This window comes from Papio anubis, chromosome 17 (genome assembly GCF_008728515.1).
Source record: "Papio anubis isolate 15944 chromosome 17, Panubis1.0, whole genome shotgun sequence".
Taxonomy (NCBI): Eukaryota; Metazoa; Chordata; class Mammalia; order Primates; family Cercopithecidae; genus Papio; species Papio anubis.
Window position 1 is genome coordinate 53,378,703 of NC_044992.1, and position 26,006 is coordinate 53,404,708.

The 26,006-nt window shown below is 42.6% G+C and overlaps 1 protein-coding gene across 1 annotated transcript in view; it reads right to left on the reverse strand.

The window, feature by feature from the left end:
* Positions 1 to 26,006, reverse strand: part of LOC116270966 (KAT8 regulatory NSL complex subunit 1-like) — a 68,720-nt gene that overhangs the window by 2,145 nt on the left and 40,569 nt on the right. Inside the window, exons 6-13 of the mRNA XM_031656969.1 lie at positions 16,404 to 16,575; positions 7,840 to 8,022; positions 7,166 to 7,354; positions 6,679 to 6,827; positions 2,416 to 2,537; positions 1,359 to 1,416; positions 1,029 to 1,141; positions 1 to 253 (exon numbers count right to left, since the gene is read on the reverse strand). Coding sequence (XP_031512829.1) covers positions 1 to 253; positions 1,029 to 1,141; positions 1,359 to 1,416; positions 2,416 to 2,537; positions 6,679 to 6,827; positions 7,166 to 7,354; positions 7,840 to 8,022; positions 16,404 to 16,575 — 1,239 coding nt within the window. The remainder of the gene's footprint in view (positions 254 to 1,028; positions 1,142 to 1,358; positions 1,417 to 2,415; positions 2,538 to 6,678; positions 6,828 to 7,165; positions 7,355 to 7,839; positions 8,023 to 16,403; positions 16,576 to 26,006) is intronic.

Genomic DNA, 26,006 nt, shown 5'->3' on the forward strand with positions numbered 1-26,006 from the left:
CTGTTCATCCAGACCCAGCTCTGGCGTGGAACAACGGGTATCCTCACTGGCTAAGTGTCGCGGAGTGTCCCGAGCCACAGGGGTGAGGGGCGCTGAGTGCAGTTCCGGGCTAATGGGGCTCCTAGGGGACTGACCATGAGAGTATTCTGACAAAGAGTGGCTACTGCTGACATCAGGGGAGGCAGGCTGGGGGGTGGAGGGGTTGGCACTGCCCAGCTGAGGGGTTGTCCGGCCGTCTGATGACCTGTAGGACCTGTACACCAAGGAATGCAAATCTGAGTGCCTGGGAAATGTTTACTTATGGGGGTAAAGGGCATGAAAAGGGCATGAAAAAAGCATCCCCACTGGAGGAGTTGAGGCAAACAAAGACCAACAGATTTTCCTTAGGATCCAGCAACTCTCATTTCTTTCCACTACTCTCTGGAGGGGTAGGTATACAACATCTACCATCCCAAGAAAAAAGCACGGCTGAACAGTGCAACGGGCGAGTCCATAGCAAAGTGTCTAGTGAATTCAGGAAGTTAGGGAGATTCCTGTAGGCTTTGAAAACTGTAGTCAAAGAAAAAAAAGTAAAACAAGAGTTCGCAAAACTTTCTACTTGAGAATCCCAAGGGTTTCTGCCACTGTTAACAATAAATGGAGACAGGGGAGTGATGGACGTTAAGAGGGGCAGTTTCTTCAAGTGACATCACAAAGCCACTGTCCAAAGGAAGGTTAACTTGGGGTGAGGCCTTCCAAGCTCCCCTGGTTGAATCACTAAGACCCCCCAACTGTCTTCCAAATGCCACAGATCATGGGAATTCATCAGAATTGAACAGTGACTCCTCAGCAAGGATCCAGCACTTGGCTCCTTGTATCTCCACCAGTTCCAACAAACACCAAGGAACTTCTGAGCTCTTTGCCACTGCCAGTAGATGAGTATGATGAGCAACCAAGAGGCAGTAGCAATTCCACAGACTCAAGTAGGGCCCAAACTCCCTGTCCACCCTCTCTCCACAGGCCCCGGGGACCCATGCCTGCCCCATCACCTGCTGCCCCGCCGCTGGGGTGGCACACTCGTGGTCCACAGCCACCGTGCCCTCTCCATCTCCTCACATTTGGCATGCAGGGCGGCGAAAGCTGCGTCAGATAGGTCTTCAATCTGCAATAGAGCAGCTTCATCGATCTCGTCTTTTCTCCAGGAGTTAAGAACCAGCCCCACCCCATTCTAGGTTCTTCCCGGTCACAAGAGAATACAAGGAGCTTGCACTTGACATCCACAGGTCTTGAGGCCATTTAGTGTGTGTGCACTCGTGTGTGTGTGTGTGCGCGCGCATGTGTACACACGTGTTCTTCTAACAGAAGAACCAGGCCATTACCTCCTCATTCTCCTCATCAGGACTCCCCTTCAGAGACTGAAGATCAACCTCCCGCCAGCTGCAAAACCAAGAGTAGACAATCATGAGACGGCAAGCAGGCTACAACCAGGGGCAGGGTCAAAGTGTCCATGCAAGGATGAGAATCCTGCACCCGTGGGTGACACTGCTCTCTGCCAGGTAGACTCTGCTCTATCACAGCTCAGTCTCCTTACCCCATCAAGGCCTGTGAAATTGGCCACCTACTCAAATGCCCGCAAAGGCCAGAAATGAGAGAAGCGGCTTAGGGTAGGGCTGAGGCTGAGAGACTGTGACAAACTCAAGAAAAGAAACCTGTTTAAAGGGGACCACCACTGTTCAGGACCAGCTGATTGCTCCCATCTGGAAATGCACATCCAGGGTTGCCTAATCTTCTGTTTGGCAACAAAAGCCGGAAACAAAAATTTTTATGTGAAATCCTGCTTTGATGTTGACAACAAATTCAGTATTTTTTTTTTTTTTTGAGACGGAGTCTCGCTCTGTCGCCCAGGGTGGAGCACAGTGGCCCACGGTCTCTGCTCACGGCAAGCTCCACCTCCCAGGTTCACGCCATTTTCCCAAGTAGCTGGGACTATAGGCACCCACCACCATGCCCAGCTAATTTTTTTGTATTTTTTTTTAGTAGAGACGGGATTTCACCATGTTAGCCAGGATGGTCTGGATCTCCTGACCTTGTAATCCACCCGCCTCGGCCTCCCAAAGTGCTGGGATTACAGGCGTGAGTCACCGCACCCGGCCAAATTCAGTATTTTAAAACATACTGTATGTGTTGACAAAACCTGTCTCTAGACCAGTGAGTGAGTGGCCTACCAGGCTGTGACTGCTGGCTTGTTTGGTGTATTCCTATAATGGAATGAGAGAAAACTATATACATAAATAATTTTGTTCTTATCAGATAGAATTTCTCTTAATGAGAAGACAGAACCAAAGACAAGGGCCCAAGTCTAGGTCAGAAGAGAACAGGGAAAAAGGGCAATAGCAGGAAGAATGGGGAGAGGGACCAACTATTCTGAGCTTCTACCTGGGAGTAAGGATTTCCTTGTATTGCAGTTTCTCTACGCGAGTTGTTGCAGCAACAGACATTGGGATGACAATGTTGTTAATATCAAATGAGCTCTCTCCCCTTCTCCTCCTAACTGGCTGCTGCTGTAAGATAAAAATTAAGTTTAAAAGGGAGGTACAATTTTACAGACATCAAATCATTCATCTAAGACTTAAAGCAGGATCACCAATAACCAGGCATCTGGGTCCTTGGGTTGAAGCTGAGCAGTGACCATAGGAGCTGCTCCCACCCTAGGAGTCAGTCTTCAACAGCAAAAACCTTGCGGAGAAATACTAGGTGGTCGTGAGGAGTTATTCCTATTCATAAGTCCCACTGGTCACCCTCTTCCTTCAAGGGCTCATGTGTAAATTTCATAGGGGTGGGTACCTGGGATCTTAACTGTTGGGGTTTCTACTCCATATACACCTCTATTAACCACCTCTCCTTTTACAATCCTCATTTCCCTCCTTTATCCCCATTTATGACTTGAGACTCATAGTGGCCCCTCCCCAAAAAGCAATGCTTGAAAGCTTATCCTGAAAGATGCCCAAAGGGTAGGCCGATCTCAATAGATCATCTAACCTTGGTTGTCATGAATGCACCTCCTTCTCGAAGATCTGAACTCTTCAGCTAAATCTGCACCCACCATCTGCTCAGTCTTTATGTGATTTCCCCCCTTTTGGTGATTCTTGGGGAAACATCTGAGAGCTTTCTAGCTGTATCAAAGGAGATGAATGGAGGGAAACTGAAGAGGAGAACCTGACTATACTTCACATTCCTGGTGAAAGGAAATTTGCTTCTATAGGAAGTTGAGAAGACCAAACTCTTAAGAAAAATAAGACTTCCAAGGATCGAATATCAGAGGCAGAGGTAGGCATCTACAGTAGCTGGGAGACCAGGGAACTAAATGGCTTAAGTCTCTTGGATGGAAGAAAAAGTCTACTACCTGCTGCTGCCCAGATAGTTAATACCCTATCCTGAAACAGAAACTAGCAACTGAGCTGTGAGAGGCCAGAGTGAAACAGTGGCATAACAAACACGCTGTCATGGCAACAAAACAGCTGGAAAACACCTAAGAGGCTGCATTTACACCTAAACCACTAAGTGTGGTCAGCCCACAGGGAAGGGGTTGGTGGAGGAAGAAGTCCCCTACAACTAACCACTCTATCCTCTGTTCCTGGAGGGTGAGATACAATTTATTCATCCTATCATCTTAGGACATTCTCAGAGAATGTTGAAAGTCAGCACTTCCTGGGCCAGAGTTTCAGTCACTGTCATTTATAATTTCAGATGACCACAATGCCCTTTTCACTTCAATTTCTTTCTCTATCAAATTAGATGACTGTCAGTGACCTCAGAAATTTAGGATATCTGGTTAACCAAAATGGTTAAACAGACTTTTGGGAATCTTGCCTGAGTTCTGTAGCTGAGGATTAATGATCTCATACCCAGAGACCTCTGCCACTGCCAGATCTCTGCTGCAATTATACATCCCACTACAAGAAATGCATCTTAAGAAAGCCTCAAGAGAGACAGCCTTCCCAGTATAAATGTGAATAAATGTGAAACTGCTGGCAGAAACAGGTATATACTTTCCCTGAAACTTCCTGGGCTTATTGTTAGAACCTTCCAGAAAAAGATAGTGGAGCAGGTTGTGGGATGGTTCAATTGGCTCTGTATGTCATCCTCCGCCTAGACACACCCCCAATTCTGTCAGCTACTCATTTGGTGTAAATTAACTAGTATCTCCTATTTAGAGCCAGAGATAGAGAGCAGGTGATGAGAATAAAACTGATTCCCAAACTTGGTTGTATATCAGAAGCAAGATTAAGGAGTATTTAAAAAAAAAAAAAAAAGGTTCTAGGACTCCCCCTGCTCTTTTATAAAATCACAATCTTTTTGTTTGTTTAAGAGATGAGGTCTCACTGTATTGCCCAGGCTGGACTCAATCTCCTGGGCCGAAGAGATCTTCCTGAGTAGCTGGAGCTATAAGCATGCAAGATCACACCCAGCAACAAATCAGATCTTTAGAAGTGTTTGGTTGGTTTGTTTTGTTTTTTTAAAGCTGCTGAGGTGATTCTGATGCAGCTACTGGCTTTTGGGAAGCACTCAAACACTCCCCCTCCTCCCTACCTTTCTCCAGTGGCCTTCTTTCCCTGATTTCAAGGACAGCTGGCCCTCTGTATCCATGGGTTCAACCAATTGTGGATTGAAAATATTTGGGGGGGGGGGAGGAAATTGTGTCTGTACTGAACAGGTACAGATTTTTCTTGTCATTATTCCTTAAACAATACAGCATACTATTTATATAACATTTACACTGCATTAGGTATTATCAGTAATCTGGAGACGATTTTAAGTATATGGGATTTAAAGCATATGCATACACTATATGCAAATACTGTGCCATTTTATATTAGGGACGTGAGCAACTATAGATTTTGCTATCTACGGGAGGTCCAGAACCAATTTTCTTTTTTTGAGATAGAGTCTCACTGTGACGCCCAGGCTTGAGTGCAATGGCTTGATCTCCGCTCACTGGAACCTCCACTTCCCGGTTCAAGTGATTCTCCTGCCTCAGCCTCTACAGTAGCTGGAACTACAGGCGCCTGCCACCATGCCCAGTTAATTTTTGTATTTTTAGTAGGGATGGGGTTTCACCTTATTGGCCAGGATGGTCTTGAACTCCTGACCTCAAGTGATCCATCCGCCTCAGCCGCCTCCCCAAGTGCTGGGATTATAGGTGTGAGCCACTGCGCCTGGCCTATCTTCTTTTACATAAATCTAGAGTCTTTGAGAGCCTCAGGGGTTAGCATAGGGCTATACACAAAATTTTTACTCAATAAATAGTAAAAATTTCAAGTGATCCAGGCCTAATTTAACATTCTCCAGACACACAAATATTGAAGTGCTCACTAAGTCCTGAATCTCTGACTTCAGATTTTCTATCAGAATTAGTTTAGACTCTCTTTTATAAATACTGAAACTCTTTGCTGCTGGATAACTGAGTATGTGAGGGACACTACACACCTATTTAGATAAAATTTGTGGCTGAGGGGGATAAAGAAAGGGGAAGAGCAAAGAAACCATTTGGAAAAGATTGATTTGTAACAGCAAAGAGAGAACAATGTGAATTCCTACCTGATCACAGGAGCCTACTGAGTCCATTTTATGAGCTTGGAAGTTTCCTGATCTAGGCTGTGAAGGAACTTCCTAAGTTGCCTCTGCAATACCCTCACCCACGTTTAGCCTGTGTAGTGTAATGTTAAAAGAGCTGGCTCTACAGTCAGGCTGCCTGAGTTTGAATCATAATTATAACCCTCACAAGCTGCCTTTACAGTTTTCACGCATACAAAACAAAATCCACAGTACTAACCTACATCTCAAAAGGCATTGTAACATGTAACACATGTAAATCACTGATCACGGGCATGTACTAAGTGTTCAATAAACATTATAGTTATAGAGTTTTACATTTACCATTACATTATAATTATTATACAAAAAGGACCTTTTGAGTAGGTACAGAGCAGCTACAGGTATATATGTTCAAAGAGGGCACACTTGAGGAATATTAGAATGAAATTAAAGGAAATGTCTCTGGAATAGCTGTGCAAACTGCTTCCAAATGGAGTGTGCTATTGTAAAATCTGGTGTGTGCACACCAAATGTCCTGCCATGGGGGCCTGCTGGATCTGTAATTCTGCTCTGTATACCTAAAAAGCATGGACTCTGCCTTCTCCCTTCCCTTCTCTTCTGGTACCCTCAAGCCTAGTGTTTATTCTCAGTACTTCACCTCCACTCACCCGGAAAGTAAAACCAAGGAAATCAAACACTGCTTCCAATGCCTATGGGAATCTCCCCTCTACCCCTCCTCTCATGTTCACTTCTTGGGCCAACAGGATTAGGGCCATGGAATTGTTGAGTCCTCTGTGAAACTTAGTCCAACAGATCTTGAATAGTCACATATCACCTTAAGAGTTTGTCCCTGCATCAAGCTTTCTATGGATGGCTCAGCATAAATCCATCTCTACTATGAAAAACTCAAGAAAAACAACAGAAGGTCAAGTACCATGACTTTGACTTAAAAATGGTACAGACATACATATATACATCATGATGAGCTGAGTTCCTATAAATGCCCTGGGCTTTATAACCCACCCTCACACTGTCCTCTGGAGCCACTTGAGTGAGCTGTGACCTGCAGAGGGGGTGTCCGGCCAACTGCACACAGGTACTTACCGATGTGCTGGCTGTAACCTGTGAGTTAGAGCTGGCGGGTGTAGGGGAGTCTGAGGAGGTGGAGAGCTGTCGCACCAAGGGACTGTGTGGAGGATGGTGGGTGGCTGCCAAGTAGCTCGAACTGCTCATGTCTGTGTGATGCTTCAACACTGCAGAAGTCAACAGAAAAGAGAAATACATGGCTATCTTAACCAGCGTTACTTCTAACACAAGCTTGGAATGGCAGCAATACATACTAAAGGCAAAAATGTTTTCTATGCCTAGAGGATAAAAAGGTGAAGCACACTAGTTGTGGGAAGTAGCGGCAGGGCAGAGGTTGCTGTAGCAGTTAAGAAGTGACCTGCATTTAGAAGCAGTAGCGTCCCTCTACTCTGCCTTCCTAGAAAGTGAAGGACAAAGCTGGGGGCAATTAAGAGAAGCCTAGGCTGCCCCAGAAAGCCCTGAGCAGGTGCAGTTGCAGGTAGAGGTGCCACGGGCCTGGCCCTACCTTCACTTCTCTCAGATGAATGGTCTCGCAATCTCATTTTGCTGTGGTTTGGGTCATGCACGGGTGGCGGTGGGTTGAGCAAGCGCTCTGCTTTTGGCGCTGTCACTCGTTCCACCATGGGCACGGCCCCCACATCGTCTAAGTGCTGCCTGTGGGTCCTGTCAGGCCGGGTTTGGTGATGGGACAGCTCTGAAGAGGGGAACAGAAAAAGAGCTGTGAAATATGTCCTCTCAAATATTTTCTTATTTGAGTTCCAAGCTCTCGAGTTCTCTCTAGGCCAATGTTGTATACCCAGGGCAGCAGGACAGTCCTTCAGGACTGAAGTTTCTAGTAATTTGCACAATGGCTAGGATAGGCACAGGGAGCCCAGAACCAGAGAAACATGTCACCAGGATACAGAAGACACCTGACCGTAGATGAACCCAATGCTATGCCATTGCTGGCTGTTCACTGAGCATTTTGGGTCTTGCTCCAAGATCCATGGTGTCTAGAATAGCTCCCGAAGTCCATCTGAGAGCATCCAAGACAAGCAGAAGCAGTCACTGTGAGCTGAATTTGTGTCAGTCAACTGCCTCTCCCACCCCCAACATGCATGCAAACTACAAATTTGAGAATATAAAAGGAATGAAAAGTCACTGATACTCTGGGGGACTTCCTGACTCCCTGACACTTACTGGCTGTTGTTAGGAAGGAGCTGACCAATTTGTGCCTGTCCTTACGAGCTGGATCTGGCAGACTGCCCGGCATGGGTGCTCTGTGCTTAAGCGATAACTTTTTGGGAGGTTTGATTTTGTCAAAAGGCTTGTTCTGCCACTGAGATTTCAGCATGCTCTGGAAATGCAGGCTTGTGGGAACATCTGCAAGAAACATAAAATGCTACAGGTTAGTCCAAACACCTGGCCTCTCTAGTGTTCAAGACCTACACTCCACCCTCCTTTTATTTGCCCAGTGGCCTGACACTTGGCAGGGCAAGTGCTGTCATACGAAAGATCTGTTTATGTGAACATTACTGAAGGTCATTCATTCTATTTGTAAGCAGGTCACTTTTGCTTTTTACTTTCAAGTCCCAAGGGGGAAAAAAACAAAACACCTTTTTGTTTTGGTTGATGGAGTTTTTGTTCTTGTGTCATTGTTTGTTTGAAAACATCCTGTTTCTATTCTAGAGATTTAAAAACATATTTAAGCCTACTTCTTTTCCATCAATATAGAGTTAATCTGGATGCAATTATTCAACAATATTCATTATCTACGTTAAAAGGCACTGTACTGAGTACTACAGCCTCTCTCCAAATAAGAACTACATACCATTCTCCTTCCTTCCTCTGCAGCTCCGCCAATTCCCATCATGAGATTCCCAGGGATTTTCAGCTGACTAGTTAATGTTCAATATCACAAATCAGCATCTTTTGGACTGAATTTTTTATGCTGTTTCTTATCTTTCCATTTTCTTAGATTTTTTCCAAGAATATATCCTTGAGTAATTCCTTTAGGAAAGGAATTTCTAGATTTAAACCATTTTCCTCTCAAACATTTAAAGCTATTCTTCCATGTATTCTAATATCCAGTGCTGTATTTAAGAGGAAATCGGTTTCTTTCTTACTTGTAGGTGGTCTGGTTTTTGCCTTTTAAGCTTTTGCAAAAAACAACAACAAAAAAACTTGTGGTATTACACTGACTCTACAGATCAATTTCGGGAGAACTTCCATCTGTTCCACCACCAACACTGAATCTTTCAATCTACTACTGACGTGGCATCTCTCTCTCCATTTATTTAGGTTTGTCTTGATTTTCTCTTGGCAGTGTTTAGTTATTTTTGACATACCACTCTTAAATACAATTTGTTAGGTTTATTCCTAAGAATTAATGTTTTCTGATGGGCAGAAGTTGGAAGAGTTTGCAGGGGTTCAGAAGACGACAGGAAGATGAGGGAAAGTTCAGAACTTCTTAAGAGACTTGTTAAATGGTTTTGACCAAAATACTGATAGAAATATGGACAGCGAAGGCCAGGCTGACAGTCTCAGATGGAAATGATTAAAGATAGTACCTTTTAAAATTTTAATTTCCAGTTCTTCATTACTAGTATACAGAAACACAATAAACTGCTATATAATGACCTTGTAGCCTGTGAAACTACTTCGTTATAGGTTTTTTCTTGTTTATTCACTAGGATTTTCTATAGACATAAGTACGTCATCTACAAATGGAGACTGTTTTACCTTTTCTTTCCAATCTGTATTCCTTTGTTTACTTCTTGCCTATTACTCTGACTGGAACCTCTGGTGCTGGTGTATAACTTTTAGATTTTCCTTTTTATGTTTTCAATATTCTGACATTTCACCACAATGGATAGCAGTGTGAGTCTATTTTCAGGTTTCTACAAAGCTTTCCAGGAATATTTAAATCTGAAGGCCAGCACATTTTTCCTCACCTCCCAGTTCCTCCTGGGAATCAGTAACCACCTGGGGCATGCTCAGAAGTTCCCGCTAGAGTCCCTATCCACTGCTACAGAATAGAATGAAACACCACTACTTGAAGGAAGAAGGCTCTGGTGGCGTAAGAGGACAGGAGAGGACAATCTAACTCAGCTATTCCAAAATGAGTCCAAATTTATCACCCAAATGCCTAGGTCCTATCACTACTTCTGGGTCAAAAATCTCCTTCTAAGCAGTTCCCACCTCACAGCAACTTACTCCTGGCATGCGATTTGGGCTATTTTTCTATTTATTTCTCCACAGTCATCTTGTCTTTATCCATCTTTCAAAAATAAGTACAAATTCCAGTCACTGACAGCATGTCTTCTAGAACTACTAGAAATTTATACTGTTTAATATATTTTCTAAAAGCTTATGGGGTTTTGGCTCCCATAGAGCATAGAGGATACGCTCAATCTGAACTGGGGGTAAAAAGGCAGAGAAGAAACGTCTAAATTAACATTACTGAACCCATTATTATCTGCCAGGCACTGTGTATATCATGTGTGTGCCACTTAATCTTCGTAACAGTTCCATGAGGCAAGCACCATTATACTTAAAGATAGGGAACAGATGCAGAAAGGTGCATTAACTATGTCCAAGGTTACACAGTTTAACGAGTTAACAACCAACTTTCAAACTCAGGATTATACAACCCTAAAGCCCATACTCTTAGACAATATACCCTGAGGCTACTTCACTGACCCAGAGGATGGGGGGGATTCTGTGGTAAAGTCAATTATTTCTCAAATTACTCCCAACAAACAGACAGTACAAAATATTTTCCAAGTCAGTTCTGCAGAGTAAAAGAAATTTAGCCACTCCTGCCTATGGTATAGATGACGAATTTCATGACACTGAATGTTAGGCCTTCCAGGACTGGAATAAAAATCTGAGTTGGAAAAAAACAAAACAAAAAAGCTAATATTCTCAGGGATGATTTTTCCCAGAGGGTAAGCAGCCTCAGCTCCATGGTTTCTCTAAGAATAGACTACTGGGCCTTATGACTGTGAAACAAATTAGGAAAACTATTAAAGTTTTAATCAAAACAAACATTTGCTACCTGTCCAAGTGTAAGGACACAGTCTCTGAGGACAGTGCTGTCTTCTCAAATGTTTCTCATAATCATTCTTTTCCACACTTAAAAACAAACTCAGCTATACCAAATCCTAGGAAATAAAGCATTGTCTAGAAGCACTCAGCCCTCTAGAACAATCTGAAAGCTGGGCTGAGCTGGAATGTATAAAAGAGGCTCAAGAAAGGAGAGGAGGTCACTTCCTGTCCATCCCACAATACCCTTTTGTCAGCAGAAGAGCTACTCCCACTTGGCAACGGCTGTGTATATATGTAATGGGACTCCAAAAGCATGGATTTATAGTGAAAACAGCAATGACTAGAAACAAGTAGGCCTGGATTCAGGTCCTGGTTCTATGTCTGAGTAGAAGGAGAAAGCAACAACAAATCATTCGGCCGGACTTTCGTTCTACTTGTGAAATGAGGCGGTGGGGCTAGATCAGGGCTGGCAACATTCTAGCATTCATTCTGTAACCCTCCGCTCCAAACACAGCTGTCTTTCCTGTTGTACTGGAGACCTCAGATTCTTCCCAAACAATACATTAAATAACTCCAGACAGTTACTATCATTTAAGTAGGCACAAGAAAGGACATCTATTTGTTACTGCTAGATTATATGACTGCTATGAGTCTCTTAACTCTAACATGTTGAGTCAATGACTCTTCAACTGGAACTTTACTCCTAAACCCTTCCTCTCAGCTAAATGCTCTTAAGTGCAAGTTGGCACATTGTAGAACTCAAGTCATGGAACACTACCTTGCGCTCTCGAGTTGACGTTTTAAGCAGAATCAAGAGCAATTCCTCTTTAAACCCAGTATAAATAGTTTAAGGAACTCCAGCTGGTAGACTTTGTTAGATGTTTGCTGTGTTGCCTTTTAATTGCTTCCATGTTAAGAGTGAACAGGAACCCAGTTAAATCCCCCAGTCAAAGAAAAAAAAAATCTCTTAGGAATTGCTGGTCGAATTCACATACTAATAAGTGATAATACGTAGGTTTTGTAAAGAGTTAAAAATCTAAAAGAGACTGCATACGGGACCTGAAAGTAAGCAAAGAAAGGGGTATGAAATGGAAGAGAACCCACCAGAGATCCATTCAGCTACATTCCATACCCATTCTCCTACATCCATTCTCCTACATTCCATACCCACATATGTAAACTGCTATTTTCAGAGAACAGGGTGCAGATCCTTGTCAGGTAAGTAACAGGAAAATAAGATGAATTACTAATGTCATCCTTAAGTTATTGTTTCCTCAAACAAAATGAAAGATGAATGAGAAGACCCTGACTTCAGGATGACTAGGGTCTGACATTCCATGATTCACCTGGCTGTCTGGCTCCTTACTTTCCACCATTTTCTCAGGCGCACTTTTTCTGGGTATTTTGTAATGCTCACTTCTTCCTCCTGCTGGGAAGTTGCCGTAGCCTCATATGCAGGGTTTGGCAAGTTCTCTCAAAATACCATAGATCTTCATGGCCAGCAGGTGGTGCTCTTATTAAGCCCCTTTTACAAAGTTAACAAGCTGTTCTCCAAGGTTATATATCCTCTACATTTCCAACTAAGGATTAACTGGACTTGATTACTTGAGGTGGTAAAACAAAGCCCCCTTCCTGCTGGAATACTAATAGGTTATTACATCCTAGTCTCTCCACCTTCCACAGCCAGGCGTAGAGTTGGCTGTAACACAGTCCCTCAATTTCTATCACCTACACACACTTAATGAAAAGTGGCTGGGGTACAGTCAAGGTGCAAGGCACAACTCCATGATGAAGAGCAGCAGTTGGCTGTTGTCATTCTAACAAACTACACAAACTGGTTAGGAAAAAGCATTAAAACTACTTTTAAAAAAATCTGTGAATAGCTAAGTATCACATTCAAACAATTTCCTGCATTTATGTTTGGTATAAATGTAACTAACCATACACAGGAATTGAGTCAAAATAATTTTTAATCTTCTTATGAAAAAAAAAAAAAAAAAAGGTGGGAAATCCTGCCACTTTTAAACATCTTCTACAGAAGAGGTTATAAAGGGTGGCCCAGTAGTAAAATCTACCACACAAATGTTTGACCCACACAGTAGTATGCCAAGCTGCTAGCCTTCACTGTTACTCACTGCTATACAATGATGTACAAGGAATCCCAATACTTCAGGGGGTGTGTTATTTACACAGGATATTATGTGAATGGTGCCCTTTGGAGTTGGCTATCTCTGCAACCATGGGAATCTTCTGATTTCCAAATGGATTGCATTCTGAATGTGACAGTTGTCTGGATCAAAGCAGAATTATTCCAACAGGAACAATATTAGATATGGTAATCAGGTCTTCAGGTCAACCAACTGAGGTGTAGTTAATCCACAGGCAAATACAGTAGTCAATAGAGCCTACATGTAAAAAAAAAAAATCTCTCTCTGTCACCATAGTCTCATAAGGAAAATTTAATGACGAACTTTTTCATCCAAACCCCAGGGCCATAGTTAGAAGCTCTTTGTATGTGTGTGAGACATAGACAGAAAAACAAATAGGATTAGATGAAGGAAAATAAAAATCATAAAGATCAGAAAAGGGGGAGTGTTCCCTATCCTTTCCATTCCCCCTCATTGCTGCCTGTAGTTGCCTGGAATGATAGTGTGGGACGTCTAAGGTATGCGGTAGGGCAGCAATGACGTCAGATCTATAGTGTCCTGCAGTCAGCAAGACAGAAAGTGTTCAAAGGAAATAGAACCTCTTAGTAGAGATGCTAAATAATGGAATAGGAGCTGAGAGACACACGGTCTGGGTATATTTGAGGGTGGGGGAGATTATTTGCAACTGTATGTGGTAATGCTGTTGATAAAGAAATGACTGTTGTGTTTAGCAGGTGATATCCAATGAGTGCGCTTAAGTGTCAGGGTTTCCTGTCCTTCAAGTATGAGACTGTACAGTTCAACACCGTATTTCAGAGAGTAACCCAACAAATGTTCCTAAGTCTTCCTGGTGGTGCTGTCTGTAGCCAGAATCCTGAAAAGGGTAAAAATCTGACTTCTCTTAATAATCTGTCTGGAAAGGAACTTGAAATATAGCCAAAGGAAGGACAGGCATCAGATATCTGGGTCTGAACTGTGACGGCATTCAAACTCATCAGCCATTTAGTTTTAGGTAAGCCACAACCTTACCAAGCCTGTTCCTTGAGCACTAAAACTGAAGTAACACCTTACAAAATTTCTGGGCCGGGCATGGTGGCTCATGCCTATAATCCCAGTAATTTAGGAAGCCAAGATAGGTGGACTGTTTGAGCCCAAGAGTTTGAGACTAGCATGGGCAACATGGGGAAACCTCTTCTCTACTAAAAATGCAAAAAATTAGCCAGGCATCGTGGTATGCACCTGCAGTCCCAGCTACCCACTGAAGTGGGACCATCACCTGATCCTGGGAGGCCAATGCTGCAATGAGCCAAAAACCACACCACTGCATTCTAGCCTGAATGACAGAGTGAGACTCTGTCCCAAAAAAAAAGCCAGGTGCGGTGGCTCATGCTTGTAATCCCAGCACTTTGGGAGGCTAAGATGGGTGGATCATGAGGTCAGGAGTTCGAGACCCTCCTGGCCAATATGATGAAATCCCGTCTCTACTAAAAGTACAAAAATTAGCTGGGTGTGGTGGCATGTGCCTGTAGTCCCAGTTACTCAGGAGGCTGAGGCAGGAGAATTGCTTGAACCTGGGAGGCGGAGGTTGCAGTGAGCCGAGATTGCACCATTGCACTCCAGCCTGGGCAACACAGCGAAACGGTCTCCAAAAAAAAAAAAAATTGAAAGCAGCAAATGAGACAAGTATGAGAAGAGTATATATATATATATATATATATATATATATATATATGTAAACTGTAAAATGCTATACACATAGTAACTGCAGTTACATGGGCTATATAAATCCAATGGCAGGGGAAGGTAAAACTCAGTGACTCTGGAATCTGAAACACACAGGAAAATGTTTTAGTGTTTTCCACTCATTGTGTTCAAGTTTATTTACTGTTCCACCAACTGCTGACTATCCATGTGTTCCAGGTTTTCTGTTTCCTTTCTCTTACAAGAAATCACACAGCCGCAGGAATATTACACCACATCCTTATCACAGTCAGAGGGGGCTTTGGTAACAAAAGCCAAAAATCCCGGTATCTACTGGATTTAGGTGGCCAGAAATGCAATCATTTGAAGAACAGATGCACAACAGGGGATTACAATTATCTAATGTTTGATCAACTGTCAATTAGTTGCAATCGTTTAGTGGCACCCTCTGGTTTGGTAGATCCGTTGCAGTCTTTTTGGAGAATTCTAAGAGAAAACTTGGTTGATAGAACTCCTGAGTTATCTCTATCTTCATTTTATTTTTAAAACTCAAAACCTTTTTACTTAATACCTGGGAGATTCTCCTTCAGGTGCTGAGAACTCTTAGAAATGATCTCTTTATTTGTTTTTTTTTTTTGAGACAGTCTTGCTCTGTCTCCAGGCTGGAGTGCAATGGCGTGATCTTGGCTCACTGCAACCTCTGCCTCCAGGTTCAAGCGATTCTCCTCCCGAATAACTGGGATTACAGACATGTGCCACCACGCCCAGCTAATTTTTGTATTTTTAGTAGAGATGGGGTTTCACCATGTTGGCCAGGCTGGTCTCGAACTTCTGACCTTGTGATCTGCCCGTCTTGGCCTCCCAAAGTTGGGATTACAAGCGTGAGCTACCGCATCTGGTCTCAAACTCCTGAACTCAAGTGATCTGCCTGCCTCGGTCTCCCAAAGTGACAGGATTAAAGACGTGGGCCACAACACCTGGCCTCAAGATTTTTACAATCTGGGGCAAGACCCATAGTGAGATTCAATATGGCCAAGAGGAATGCTCTTCTTTTGTCAAGTGGGAGAGGTACAGGTATGGGAAGGGAGGTGGGAAAGGAGGGTTGTCAGACACAGATTTAACAGGTAGGCAAACTTTCTAAAGCCAGTACAAGCTAACAATGAAGAGTTGTGCTTATCTACACCCTGCAAAGCTGTCATGTTACCACATAAATGCCAGTATGAAGATATTCTCCTAGAACACTGCTATCCTACTTTATATCATGGCACACACAGACAAAACTTTTCTTTTCTGAGATGGAGTCTTGCTCTGTTATCCAGGCTGGAGTGCACTGGCGCAATCTTGGCTCACTGTAACCTCTGCCTCCCAGGTTCAAGCAATTCTCCTGCCTTAGCTTCCCAAGTAGCTGGGATTACAGGCAGGCACAACCACGACTGGCTAATTTTTCGCATTTAGTAGAGACTAGCCTAGAATTCCTGACCTCAGGTGATCCGCCCGCCTCAGCCTCCCAAAGTGCCGGGATTATAGGCGTGAGCCACTACGCCTGGCCTAGACAAAACATTTTTAAAGATATACTAAGCATATTCTGGACCAGATGACTGTGGCTAGAGGCAACTGAGCCCAGATCTCTCCTAGCTACTTGAAGAGTTACAAGGAAATCTCATATTAAGTTGCAATCTTTTAGTGGCACCTTCCGGTTTGGTGGATCTGTTGCAGCCTTTTTGTAAAATTCTAAGAGAAGACTTGGTTGATGAAAGTTGTACCTTGAAAGTATCTGAGTTGTAACTGGACCTTGGCTGATTTTCTTTCACCTAGAACCCTCTCAAGTCTCTTTTATTAGACTTTCTAGTCTGTGGTCTTTCTTACCATCTGGAAATGCTAGAACAGGGTGAACACAAGAGTCCAACTGGGAAAGACGTTCCAACAGAGGGGCTTCATAGTGAATTTCGGGAGGCATAGTGTTGATGCTGCCTGAACCACACAATGCACAGGAGGGATTCACATCACAGCCAGGGCGGATTGTGCTGTTCCGGTGAACCTGTGAAAAAAGTCAAACAAAACTGACAATTCAGCATCTGATAAAAAGCCAGCTCCCCATTTGTTATTCCAAAGATTGAGAAGACCTTTCTAGATACTTATATGATACTACTAAAAGGATGTTTGATTAGTTTGTTAAAATATTTCCATTTGTCTAACACACTGACCTTCAAAGTGGGTAAGGAAACTTGCTTCCTTTTCATTGATGAAATCTAACTACTTGAAGCTCTAAGTGCTTACCTAGGTATCAAACTTCTGACAGCTTAAAAAGATATTAAAACTGTGCTTTTTGAGAACACTTTATAAAATCTGCATGCTTTCACGACCTTCATGGTCTGCTAAGGCGAATAGTTGGCTCCCGATTCCCAGGTGGGACATTACTCGCTTTCTTCAGCAAATGTATCCACCTGGGAGCCTTCAATTACCAACCACACCTCTTCTCTTCTTTTCACACCTCCTCTTCAAAAGACTTTCAGGTGGTCTCAAGCCAGGTGGCAAGCTTCCCTGAAGCTTGTAACTTGTAAGTAACTTATTAACTACTCTTTAACCTGGCCTAAAATCCACTGTTACAAAGCTCATACCTAAGTAACGAAATGACATTTTGTATAGCAAATGCTCACTTTCATAGTCTTCATGTTAGATTAATTCCAAAGGGATAGAAATTATTTCCATTAAACTTCCTTTGTGCACATGTGGGCAGAATAATTGATAACTTCTCCACATTAAGTCCAGAGTTAAATATGAACTAATTTAAGTCTTCAAAAGATTGAATTCTGTAAAAAAAAAAAAACCGAACATCTACAATTTTATGCTTTGAGCAAACTTCAGGTCATGCTGAATGCAGGATCCCTACATTCCAGTGTTAGGACGAACAAGTATGGCATTTGCCAAAGCCTAACTCATAAAGTCACCTGGACACACAGGCCCGGAAAAAAAATACTTGCATGTTGAATGGCACTATAAGAAGGCATCCAAGGAGCAAGCTCAGTAGTAGAACAAAGACAAAAAGCATCAAAACTCTGCTAGCAAAAACTCTTAACATTTACTAGAGCTCCATTTATTTTCAGCAGAGACATCTCGAAAGCCTTTTATGGATTTGTGCAAGAGAAAGATATATATAAGAAAAATGTGGTCTTTATCAACATTCACCCAACATTCTATTGCAACCACAGAGAGGTGGCACGCAAATAAGGTCTTTTAAAGGTTTGACTGGGCAAATCACACAGAGGTAGAGACCACTGAAAGGGAGTGATACCAACTAGGCATGCTACTTTTGTATAGACAACATTAACTGCTATTGTTTTGGGGGAAAAAAATCCCTGTATCTGTGTAATAAGAACTGGTTTTCTGGAGAGGATGACATTTTGAGGTAAAGAGAAATAAGTAGGTAGAAATGAAAATGAGATCACAGAGTAGGTGAGTGGGAGGATTCAGGAAAATTGGTTAGGATCTAAAAATTATACTGACACTTTCAATATTCAAAAGAGATTAACTCACTCCAGTAGGTACAGCAAATAGAAGAGAGAGACTAGAAACTGACCCATGACGTCAACTAGCTCTCCATATGGGACATTTAACATTCCATTTTACGGCTAGAGTGTATCACTTAAGTCAAAGTCAATACTGGGACGCCAAGGCAGGTGGATCACTTGAGGTCAGGAGTTTGAGACTAGCCTGGCCAACACGTGTGAAACCTCAACTGTACCGAAAATACAAACATTAGCTGGGCGTGGTGGTGGGAACCTGTCATCTCAGCTACTCGGAAGGCTGAGGCAGGAGAATCGCTTGAATCTGGGAGGCAGAGGATGCAGTGAGCCGAGATCACACCACAGCACTCCAGCTTGGGCGACGGAATGAGACTAAATCTCAAAACAACAACAACAACAAAACTCAACAGATGTGGCTTGGCGTGGTGGCTCACAACTGTAATCCCAAAACTTTGAGGTAGGAGAGAGAATTGCTTGAAGCCAAGAGTCAGAGACTAGCCTGGGCAACACAGTAAGACTCCATCTCTTTTAAAAAAAAAAAAAAAAAAGAAAGAAAGAAAGAAAAAAAACTTAGCCCAGTATGGTATTGCATGCCTTTAGTCCCAGCTACTCAGGAGGCTGACGGAGAACAATCACTTAAGCCTAGGAGTTCAGGTTATAGTGAGCCACTATAACCACTGCACTGTAGCCCGGGAAAAAGACTAACATCCTGTCTCAAAAAAATAAAAAAAAACAGGCCAAGCATGGTGGCTCATGCCTGTAATCTCAGCACTTTGGGAGGCCAAGGTGGGTGGATAACCTGAGGTGAGGAGTTCAAGACCAGCCTGGCCAACATGGTGAAACCCCGTCTCTACTAAAAACACAAAAAACTGGGCGTGGTAGTGGGCACCTGTAATCCCAGCTACTTGAAAGGCTGAGGCAAGAGAATCGCTTGAACCTGGGAGGCAGAGGTTGCAGTGAGTCGAGACTGCACCACCACACTCCAGCCTGGGCGACAAGAGCAAAACTCCAACTCCAAAAAAATTTAAAAATTAAAAAAATAGAATAAAGGGTAGAATCCTACTTGTAACCCGACAAAAGGGTATATGTACACATGTAACTTAAACAGTAATTTCATTTTTTAATTAAAAACTGTAAAGTATTAATAGAACCCGAGGAGTATATAAAAATATATTTAATACTTATTATTTATTTATTTTTGAGACGGAGTCTCACTTTGTCACCCAAGCTGGAGTGCAGTGGCACGGGTCCGCCTTCCAGGTTCACACCATTCTCCTGCCTCAGCCTCCCAAGCAGCTGGGACTACAGGCGCCCACCACCACGCCCAGCTACTTTTTCTGTTTTTTTTTTTTTTTTTTTTTTTTTTCCAGTAGAGACAGGGTTTCACCATTGTTAGCCAGAATGGTCTCGATCTCCTGACCTCGTGATCCGCCCACCTCGGCCTTCCAAAGTGCTGGGATTACAGGCATGAGCCACCGCACCCGGCCAAAAATATATTTAATACTTATTAAAGTATACACTTTAGAAAATTTTTGAAAGAAAACTTGAATTCATACCCATGTTGCAGAAATCCACACTAAGAATCTATCCTGTAGACAAACTTAAGTGTACACACACACACATTCTTTCACTGAAACAAGATGCCAAATCATCTGCATGAATTCATTTAAGTTAAAAACAATAAGAACACACACAATATTGTGTATTAAAGTAAGAAAACAAATTTTAAAAAGTATCACAACAGGTGGTGTGCACGTGCAGCCCTAGCTATTTGGGAGGCTGAGGCGGCTCACTTGAGCCCAGGAGTGAGGAGCTACAGTGATCATGTCCACTGCATTCCAGCCTGGGAGACAGAGTGAATCACTCTCTTAAAAGAAAAAAAACAAGGCTGGGTGTGGTGGCTCATGCCTGTAATTCCAGCACTTTGGGAGGCTGAGGCGGGCAAATCACAAGGTCAGGAGTTTGAGACCAGCCTGGCCAATATGGTGAAACCCTGTCTCTAAGACTAAAAATACAAAAATTAGCCGGGCATGGTGAAGGGCACCTGTAGTCCCAGCTACTCAGGCGGCTGAGGCAGGAGAATCGCTTGAACCTGGGAGGCGGCGGTTGCAGTGAGCCGAGATCGCGCCACTGTACTCTAGCCTGGGCGACAGAGTGAGACTCCATCTCAAAAAGAAACAAACAGACAAACACAAAATTAACAACAAATATAAACATATCATGAGCACTAGGGATTTATTTCTGAATATCAAAATCATTCAATATTAAGAAATCAAGCAACATCATTTCAGACTTGCACATTTAACTGCTCACTCAACATCTCAGACTTCTGTTTTTTTTTTAAATTGTGCTAACTCTTTGTAGAGACAGAAGACTCTCACTGTACTGTCCAGGCTGAATCTCAAACTTTTGGCTTCAAGCAATACTCCTAATTTGGCCTCCCAAAATGCTGGGATTTCAGGCCTGGGCCACTGTGCCTAGCCTAGACTCAACAGGCATCTCAGAGTTAACATGTTCAAAACTGAGTCCTGCTCTTTCCCTATCTCCTAAGTCCTAAATCCTCAGACTCTCAGACTCATGCTAAACTCCTTTCTTTTTATCACACCTCATATCCAATCACGAAATTCTTTTTTTTTTTTTTTTTTTTGAGATGGAGTTTTGCTTGTCGCCCAGGCTGGAGTGCAATGGCGTGATCTCGGCTCACTGCAACCTCCGCCTCCTGGGTTCAAGAGATTCTTCTGCCTTAGCCTGCCGAGCAGCTGGGATTACAGGCGTGCACCACCACGCCCAGCTAATTTTTTGTATTTTTAGTAGAGACAGGGTTTCACCATGTTGGCCAGGCTGGTCTCGAACTCCTGACCTCAGATAATCCACCCACGTTAGCTTCCCAAAGTGTTGGGATTACGGGCGTGAGCCACCGTGACCAGCCCCAGTCATGAAATCCTATTGGCAGAATCCAACCACTTCATACCACCTTAACTACACTCAATCTAGTCCAAGTCACTATCTTTTCTCAAATGGGTTTCTTCAAGCCTCCTAACTGATCCTCCGCCTACTGGCTCTTCCAAATCAATCAACACAGTAATCAGTGTAAACCTTGTTTTAAAATCTCAATCATATCATACGAACCTCATAATCTTCCAAATGACTTCTCATCTCATGACGAATAGAAACCAAACTTCTTGCATGGTTTCCACAAGGTCCTACAGCATTTGTCGCCTCTATCCCCTCTCTGACTTCACTTCATTTTTTGTTACTCTCCTAGCTGACACCATCAGTTACTCTGATTTCCTTGCTATATTTCTCCAAGATAGCAGGCAACCTTCCACATCATAAGCCTCTGCACTTGGCTCTTCAACCACTAATTCCATGGTCATTCTCTCACATCATGTCTTTTTCTTTAAATGTCAGTCTTCAAAGTAACTTTTGTTTTGTTTTTTTTTTGAGACGGAGTCTCGCTCTGTCGCCCAGGCTGGAGTGCAGTGGCGTGGATTTCAGCTCACTGCAAGCTCTGCCTCTCGGGTTCACGCCATTCTCCTGCCTCAGCTTCTCGAGTAGCTGGGACTACAGGCGCCCGCCACAACACCCGGCTAATTTTTTTGTATTTTTAGTCGAGAAGCGGTTTCACTGCGTTAGCCAGGATGGTCTCGATCTCCTGACCTCGTAATCCACCCGCCTCGACCTCCCAAAGTGCTGGGATTACAGACGTGAGCCACCGCGCCTGGCCCAAAGTAATTTTTATTTAGAAATACAAGTGAAAGGCCAGGCGCAGTGGCTCACGCCTGTATTCCCAGCACTTTGGGAGACTGAGGAAGGTGAATCACCTGAGATTAGGAGTTCAAGACCAGCCTGACAAACATGGTGAAAACCCGTCTCTACAAAAAATTAGCCAGGTGTGGTGGTGGGCACCTGTAATCCCAGCTACTCGGGAGGCTGAGGCAGAAGAATCTCTTGAACCCAGGAGGCGGAGGTTGCAGTGAGCTGAGATTGTACCACTGCACTCCAGCCTGGGTGACAAGAGCAAAACTTGGTCTCAAAAAAAAAAAAAAGAAAAGAAATACAAGTGAAAAAAGATATTATTGACTGTAACAACAAAAAATGCCCTGGAATAACTTTAACAGGAAATTTCAGCACAAAGTTTAAAGATATTGATATTCTACAAATTAATGTAGAACCTTAATAGACTTGAGGGGGGAGGGGAGACAAGGCAAAGGGGATTTAAACAAATAATGTAAAAGATACAACTGAAAGAATAAATGTGAGGAACCATTCCCCTCCCACCTCTCACATTTCTGATAAGCAAAAATACAGGGGAGTGATCTGGCCTATTACATGTTTTACAGTTATAGTAATTAAAATAATCTGCCCTTGGTTAAGAAACAGAAAAATTAAATAAAAACAAAAATTGACCAAAATATATATGACAGTTTATTGTTTAAAGTAATACTTTTAAATCAGTTTTTTTTAAAAAAAGGAGATACTACTTTTTCAACAAATGAATTAGGAAAATCAAGAGTAGCTGGGACTACAGGCTCCCGCCACAACGCCCAGCTAATTTTTTTGGTATTTTTAGTAGAGATGGGGTTTCGCCACGCTGGCAAGGCTGGTCTCAAACTCCTGACCTCAGGTAATCCATCCACCTTGGCGTCCCAAAGTGCTGGAATAACAGGTGTGAGCCACCGTGTCTGGCCCCAAATAGAGATTTAAATATAAAAACAAATATTATACTCAAATCAAAAAAAAAAAAAAAAAATTGTGAAGCAATACATAGTGGTTAACAGTATGAGCTATGGAGCCAGACTGCCTGGGTTTGAACCCTGACTCTGCCACTTACTAGCTGTGTGGCCTTAGACAAGTTACTGTGTCTTCATCTTTACTAACAGGAGAGTACCTGATAGAGTTATTTTAAACACAAATAACTCACAACAGTATCTGGCTCTCGACACTTAATCACTTTTATAAAACCATAAGTATGGCTATTTATATTTAAGGGGAGAACCTGATAGAACATTTACCATCAGAGATCTTGATTTCAAAATTCTAGCTTAACACTGTATAATATGATCATTGATAAGTCACATGACATCCTTAAATTTTCTCACTTGTTAAAAAGGACTGACAATACCAATTTCATGGGATTGTAGGAAAGATCAAATGACTTTGTAACTAAATTAGTGTACTGCATGATTTCTCAACAGCTGGCACTTCTTTGTTGTGGGGGACTGTCCTGTGCACTGCAGATATCAAGCAGCATCTCTGTCCTCATGGTGCATGTGCCTCCCTACTCCCCCAGTTTGTGAAAATCAATAATTACTACAGACATTGCCAAATGTCTCCTGTGAGGACAAAATCATTGAGAACCATGAGGTTCAAATTACGGTCATCCCTTCTAGAAAAATTCAAAGCACAGGCTCTCATTAAATATTAGTGGTGAGTCACAGTAAACATAAGACTCAGTAAAAAAGGAAAACAAAAAACAAAACAGAAATTAATAGTGAGAACAAAGACTACTGCAGTCAAAGGAAAAGGACTCAAGGACAAGCTTGAAGAGAGCTTCCACTAGCCAAAGATCAGGTAACATTAGCATCATAAAGAAAAGACTACAATGGCTTGAAATACCTCAAATATGTTTCAATCAATGACTCACAGCCCCTTCATGAAAAACTTCAGTGACTGTCTTTAGAGGATGGTAGAAAACTAATGTTATTTTGAAAATTGGTAAATAAAAAACAATAACAACAAATCATGCTTTCTTCTATAAAAACTGTACCGCAGGTGTACCTCAGGGTAAACAAATAGTTGAAAAGGACAAGTTTACCCTTATAAACATATTCTAGCTAATAAAAGAAAAACAGAAATGATACAAGTAGAATATCACCATTCTTCAACTTCCAGTGTAACAATGGGTCCAGGCAATTATCACCAGTGGTTGATAACACAAACAGTTTAGTCATTACGTGTCTTCTGATACAAGCATAATAAGGCCACCTTGTGTTTTGTCACAAAACTCAAAACCGGATTTATTCAAGTCTCTACTAGTTTTCAAGAAACACAAGGGACAGAAAAACACCACTGTTTTTCAAATGCACTAAAAATAAGATGGATTAATAAATGGAAGGATGATTGTATGCTAAAATGTTAGTGGCAGAACCTAGGGAGTAGCTACACAGGTGTTCACTGTAAAATTCATTCAACTTCGTATCTGAGTAATTTCGTAACAAAATTTGGAGAAGAAAACAGTGACACCACAGGACTTCTGCTTCTAGCAGAGTAATAGTGATCAGATTTACCTTTCAGTCATAAACGAGAAAACTGGACAACAGGCAGTATACGACTGAGAAACAAATGGGGTGGTCTCTAAGACTGCCCTGGTTTTCTGCCTGGAAGTACATTCTAGACTGCAGGGCAGGGAGAAGGATCTGAAGCACAGCACAATAGCTTCACTGAATTGAGGAAGCAAATTCTCCCTAGATCAGAATTCAGAGACTAAGGAAACTGAAAATTGCAAGGCAGAGTTCTTGAGAGGAGGAAGCTTTACAGAAAGAGCCCCAGAAATCTTCATTAGATCCCCGAGTGTGTGCTAAATATTAAAAGGTGCACGTATAGGGTGAAACTATCAGGCCAGGCAAGAGCAACTAGGCAGCTGTGAACTGAAATGGTTTCCACAGCTAACACAAGTCTGGGAGGCTTTTAAACTGTGACCAGTCAAAGTTGCATAGAGAATTCAAGAGAGAAGATCCTGCTTTAGTTGTGCAGTCAAACTACTAAGTCAGCCAACTCCTCACCAACCTAACAAATGACAAGGAATTTACTTGCCAGCAAAACAAAGCCTCTTTAAAGGAAGATAGCACAATCCACATGCTACAAGCAGGGAAAATTATTAATTGGATTTTTGGCTTAAAACATAAATAAAACATTGTTAGATATGCCAAGAGGCAAGAAAATAATACTATAGGTATACAATTTTTAAAAGAAAGTAGGCTGTGGGAAACTAAGGGATAAATACAGTTTTCTCAACAAATAAATCACATAGTATGGATAGCTTATATCAAATCAACACTCTAACTGGAAAAGCCAGATTTAAAACACACACACACACTCTCTCTCTCTCTCTCAAAACGTAAGAAAAATGCTGACATAATGACAATATTGAGAGCCAAGATTCCAGAGAGGAAAAGAAGCTGGCCAACATAGTGAAAACCCGTCTCTACTAAAAATACAAAAATTAGCTGGGCATGGTGGCAGTGTCTGTAATCTCAGCTACTTGCTGAGGCAGAAGAATCACTTGAACCTGGGAGACGGAGGTTTCAGTAAGCCAAGGATTGTGCCACTGCACTCCAGCCTGGGCAACAGAGCGAGACTCCATCTTGAAAAAAAAAGAAAAAAGAAAAAAAAAACGAGCAGAGCTTTTGGTGGTCTTACAGGGCTGAATGGATAATACTAGAGACTTGAAATGTCAAATTATCAATAAAAAGAGAGGACAGGGAACTAAGCATGACAAGTACCCACTCTCCCAAAGAAAACGCTGAAGCTGTGAATGGTAGGAGGCTACGAAGCTAAGTGGAAAGTCTCTGAAAAGGACAGAGAGCTTCTGGCAGTCTTGTTGTTGAGGAGACTAGAATTAGATTTCAGGAAATGCTAAGAAGAGGAAAGGAGGCTGGGCTTGGTGGCTGATGCCTGTAATCACAGCACTTTGGGAGGCCAAGGCGGGCAGATCACCTAAGGTCAGGAGTTCGAAACCAGCCTGGCCAACATGGTGAAACCCCGCCTCTACCAAAACTACAATAATTAGCTGGGCATGGAAGCATGTGCCTGTAGTCCCAGCTACTTGGGAAGCTGAGGCAGGAAGGAGAATCATATGATCCCGGGAAGCAGACGTCGCAGTGAGCCGAGGTCATGCCACTGCACTGCAGACTGGGCGACAAAGCAAGGCGAGGCTCCGACT